Source organism: Eucalyptus grandis, chromosome 2 (assembly GCF_016545825.1).
Source record: "Eucalyptus grandis isolate ANBG69807.140 chromosome 2, ASM1654582v1, whole genome shotgun sequence".
In the NCBI taxonomy this organism is placed as follows: Eukaryota; Viridiplantae; Streptophyta; class Magnoliopsida; order Myrtales; family Myrtaceae; genus Eucalyptus; species Eucalyptus grandis.
The window spans coordinates 44552093-44557140 of record NC_052613.1 but is presented as its reverse complement, the minus strand read 5'-3'; the positions used below and the strand labels follow the sequence as shown (position 1 = coordinate 44557140).

The following is a 5048-nucleotide window of genomic DNA, read 5'->3' as shown; positions in this document are numbered from 1 at the left end:
GCATTCTATACTATCCCTATTGTTTGTTAATGTTTGAGAGATGTTTACTCTGCTTCCACTTGTGCATAATCGAAAGATAAAATAAATAGGTCGGTGACACCTCTTGGGACGTCGCAAACAAATAACCTAAGTGAAAAGCGATGGCATGGGTTGTCGCGAGCCGTAGTGAGTCGAGGCGTGACAAGTACAAGGCACTGTTCTATGTTCAATTTTAGTGGTGTAACACATGTTGCTTTTGTTTGATCTCATAGAGGGGACTTCGCATCTAATTTATATATATATATATATATATATATATATATATATATAATTTTAGGGAACAATTGGATCTGCAATAGGATTAACTAATTCCCAAGCGAAGGATAATACAAAGAAGTTTCCTTAAGCTGACGTATTCTAACAATCTTACATCCTTAAGAAGTTTCGGCCCTTCCATCGAGAAATACTACTGCTTGTTCAAAAATCAATAAATTTCAACGATTCAATCAAAACCTAAACCACCAATGGACATGCGACCTTGTTGGTAAAGGGATTGAGGGGGTGGGGTCGGAGAGTTCCAGGCCCGATGTTTGATCTCCGTGACTATCGCATATACATGTACATAGAAGAGAGGAGTGAGACAAAAAAAAAAAGATAAAAATTGGAACTTAAACGAGAACGCATTGTTTCAATGGCACTTGTACCCGTTCATCAAGAAGTCAAGGTCTTCTGTGGGGAGTATGCAATTCGAGTGTCACTAGAAGTCATGGTCTTCGTGGTTTTATGTGCTGATTTTCGGACCGTGAGAACTACAACATGCAACGGGTCCTTTGGGGTTTCGTATATTGATTTTCTGGACCACTACGCTTTACATGGTTCGTGAGAAGCGATGGTCTTACAGAGACTTTTTGCCGATGTTTGGCCTTGGTAAATACCCATCTTTTATGGAGCGAAAAATAATATCAAATAGACTTACTCTATGAGTTCGTCTGAATATAATCAATTACTTTATGGAAATTGTGAGTGGATACTCGCGTTTTATATTGAGATAAGTGGGTTTTGTCATTTCTTGATGTTTTGTTTATTGATCATGTATTTCAATCTCATTGAAAAGAAGAAAAATAAAAAGGATATCATACATAAACTGCATCTCACTCTTATAGCATAGTATGGAAAAAAGTTTAAGAAGACTTACTAATTTGCAGAAGCCATACAATTTTATATCCTCAATCACTTTCACCAAATTGCAGCTTCATTTTATCAATTACCTCTTTACTGGACAAGCACTTCGTGACCCTTACTCATCGCTTCATCCTAATGAAGCTTCTGTTGATTCACCTTCCAACCATGATCTGTTAATATATCGCAGCTGAGCCAATGAGATCTCATGGAAAGGCTTTGCCAATGGTAACTTTCGAGCTAAAAAAGCTTCTGAGACTTGCTTCATAGTTGGTCGAGACTTTGGATTAGCACTCAAGCAAGCAAGCGCCAGAGAAACTATCAAAACAATACTTCTTGCAACATAGTTCTCTCTTGGAAAAGGCAACCGCTGGTCCAGAATTTTATGTATCATGATATCTTCTTTAGAGGATGTCAACAAGATAGATACACTATCTCCTGGATGCTCACCCATCATTGTTTCCATTGCTACCACTCCAAAACTATATACGTCGCATTTCTCATTAACGACCAAAGTATATGCGAGCTCTGAAAAAAAGAAAAACAAAAACAAAAGGCATACAAAATTTTAGCAGTTGAGGCTTTGGACGGGATCACTACACCCTTAACTACCCGCCCCGTTGCTGCCCCGCGAGGGGCAAATTTTCCCTCTCCATCCCCACAAAACTATGTGTGGCACCCCACCCCACTCCATTTGCCCCTCCAATTTTTCTTTGAAAATAGTTAATTTTGTTTCCACAATAAAACGTTCAATAGAAACGAAGAATTTAGCAATACCAACATAGATGTAATACAAAATCTAAAAATCTTACTATTCTGACATGCTTTTACTTAGGTGCAACATTAAAATATAGTTTATGAGACATTTTTATTCTAAAATAAGTAAGCTAGTAATACTAACAATAGTAGCATACGAAATAAATATTCATTTTCCAAAAACATTCAAATATAAAGAAATATATAAAAGGAATACAGGAGTGAGAGCTGTGGCGTACAAGGTGGTTCCAGCGGGACATTTTGCCAATTGTGGCACAACCAATCCTTAGCTATTGTTGGCTAGTACAATAAGGGTCTACAAGTCACTGATGTGCATGGATAGTGAAACTTCTACAATGTCGTTTATTTGACTTGTACCACTAGGAGTAACATTCGGGGTAAATAAATAAATAAATTATAAAGCATAAAGTATTGCTCACCTGGTGCAATGTATCCAGAGGTGCCAGCGATATTTGTAGTGAAGTTAGATGAGGAATCATGATCCAGAAGTCTTGCGGTGCCAAAATCTGATACAAAAGCCTGCATTTTATTGTTGAGTAAGATGTTGTTGCTAGATATGTCTCGATGAACAATTGGCCGAGCACAATCATGGTGCATGTAAGACAAAGCATGTGCTGTGTCCTGGACAAGATTGATTCTTTTGGACCAATCCAATTCCACCGCTTCGATGTCATCTCTCAAAGCACAGAATAGGCTCCCATTTTCCATGTATTTGTAAACCAAGAACATGCATCGCCTATGTAAACAGAAACCATGGAGCTTGATTATGCTTCTATGCCTTACTTCTGTCAAGTGTTTAACTTCATTTCGAAAGCTCTTGTCGAAGGATGGGTCCTCTGCTTCAAGACGGTGAAGTTTCTTCAATGCCACAACTTTCCCATTGGGCAATCGCGCTTTATAGACACTACCATAACCACCAGTCCCGATGCAATATTTGAGATCAAAGTCCTCTGTTGCATCAATTATGTCTTCATATGCAATCCCTCCGTCATAATTCCATATTGACAAGAAATTTCCATTTTTTTCTGTAGTCTTTGGTTGCTCTGTCTTTGTTGCATGTCGAAATAGAAAGCAAGATCCGACTGCTATACATGAAATTGCAGCTAGCGGAATGAACACTGTCATATAATGAATTACACTAGACCTTCTTCTGGGGGCTTCGGTTTTGTGAAACTGGTTCAAATCTTCATTGCCGAGAAAAGCAGTATCAGGAAAAACAGCCTTGAGATTTTTTGGAATTGGGCCCTTGAGACAATTGTATGATAAGTTGAGGTGATTTAAGTTAGAAAATATTATAAATGTGTGAATTGAGCCAGAAAGAGAATTGTTGTGAAGATCGAGATCGCTTAACCGACTCAGTTTCTCAAGTTCAACAGGAATTTTCCCGACCAAGTTATTCGAGCTCAAATCTAAAAATGCGAGTTCCTTTAAATATCCTATTTCTGATGGGATGGCACCATCAAATCTATTTTCGCTCAAATTCAACCGGAACAAATTCTCCAAATTGCCTATTTCTGATGGAATAGAGCCGCTAAATTTGTTTACTTGCATCGAGAGAGAAGTCATACTCGTCAAATTCCAGATAAATGATGAAATGGGACCTGTGAAGACGTTAAAACTTAAGTCAACAGCATGCATTTTTGTGAGGTTCCCCAGTTTGAGAGGGATTTTCCCGAGCAAGTTGTTCGACTCAAATCTAGTTGGTTGAGATTCCTCAAATCTCCCATTTCCGATGGGATGGCACAATCAATTTTATTTTCCCGTAAATTCAGCTCAAACAATCTCTTCAAATTGCCTATTTTTGACGGAATACATCCATCAAGTTTGTTTCCTTGCAAAAAGAGATGATTCAAGCACGTCAAATTCCCTATTTCCGGAGGAATAGATCCATCGAGTTTGTTTCCTTGCAAAAAGAGATAAGTCAAGCTCGTCAAATTCCCTATTTCCGGAGGAATAGATCCATTGATTTTGTTTTCTTGCAAATAGAGATCATTCAAGCTCGTCAAATTCCCTATTTCCGGAGGAATAGATCCAATGAGTATGTTTTCTTGCAAATAGAGATTAGTCAAGCTCGTCAAACTCCCTATTTCTGGAGGAATACATCCACTGAGTTTGTTTCCTTGCAAATCGAGATAAGTCAAGTTCGTCAAATTCCCTATAAAGGATGGAATATGACCAGTGAAGTTGTTGGAACTTAAATCAACAAGATTCGTTTTTGTGAGGTTCCCTAGCTCTAGAGGGATAGAGCCAACTAATTCATTTGACCCAAATCCGAGTAATTGTAAATTGTGCAAGCAACCAATAGTTGGAGGGACTGGGCCGCTAAGCATATTCAACTCGAGATCCAAGTGGGTCAATGTCTCCAAATTTCCCAACTCGGGAGGGATAGAGCCACTGATGTGATAATTAATACTGATATCAAGAAATTGAAGCCTAGTGAGGTTTTGGACACAGGGAGGCAACTCGCCAGTGAGAAAATTGAAGGACAAATCAAGGTGAGTTAGTCTAGACAGAGTACATATTTGAAGGGGGATTTCCCCGACCAGGCTGGTGTCGAAGAGTCCAAGATAAGTGAGGCTCGGAAGTAGAGAGAAGTTCATGTTGCTTAAATTACCTCCAATTTGGTACTGGAGCGCCCAGTCAATCCCGTTGATGCTCCTAGAGGCATCGCATGATACTCCGGGCCACGAGCAATGAGATAAAGAAGTGTTGCCGGTGACGGAGGGAGGCCACCACTTGCTGTGGAGAAGCGCACTTGCCTCTGACTTAATAGAAGGTGCTGGTGCTGCAACAATCGAATTGGAGCAAGAGAAAGCTATAGTAATCAGCACAGCTAAGGACATGTTGTAGATTATGCTCGTCATGTTGCAGATTATGCTCATCAGCTTTAGTGACTTTTGTTAATGTCATATCCTTTGGACCACGGCACTTATAAAGCAAAGAGAGACACTGTACGGACGCATTAAAGGAAACGCAATTTCCACGATTGTGTGTTATCTTTTTATTGACTTGACATTTACTGTAACTTTTTTAGTCTTTCCTCCCGTCCTTTTTCTTTTAAGACGATAGAGTTGCCATCAAATCAAAGCGCAATCAAAGGAAAAGTAATTACG

General features: G+C 39.2%; 1 protein-coding gene across 1 annotated transcript; it reads right to left on the bottom strand.

Annotated features, from left to right (window-relative positions):
- Nucleotides 1-1288: 1288 nt before the first annotated feature.
- Nucleotides 1289-4799, bottom strand: LOC120290747 (MDIS1-interacting receptor like kinase 2-like). Its single transcript, XM_039307127.1, has 3 exons — nt 4550-4799; nt 2355-3536; nt 1289-1686 (listed from the first exon to the last, which is right to left on the bottom strand). The coding sequence occupies exons 1-3, from the start codon at nt 4797-4799 to the stop codon at nt 1289-1291; spliced, it is 1830 nt and encodes a 609-aa protein (XP_039163061.1).
- Between the last annotated feature and the right edge of the window lie 249 nt (nt 4800-5048).

Bases quoted from the DNA above. Each gene is read 5' to 3' on its own strand.
- LOC120290747 (XM_039307127.1), bottom strand. From the start codon at position 4,799: ATGACGAGCATAATCTACAACATGTCCTTAGCTGTGCTGATTACTATA. The intron at 3,537-4,549 runs GTAATTTAAGCA...ACGTCTTCACAG, and splicing joins GCTCCAGTACCAAATTGGAG to GTCCCATTTCATCATTTATC. The intron at 1,687-2,354 runs GTGAGCAATACT...TCTTTTTTTCAG, and splicing joins CTCTGGATACATTGCACCAG to AGCTCGCATATACTTTGGTC.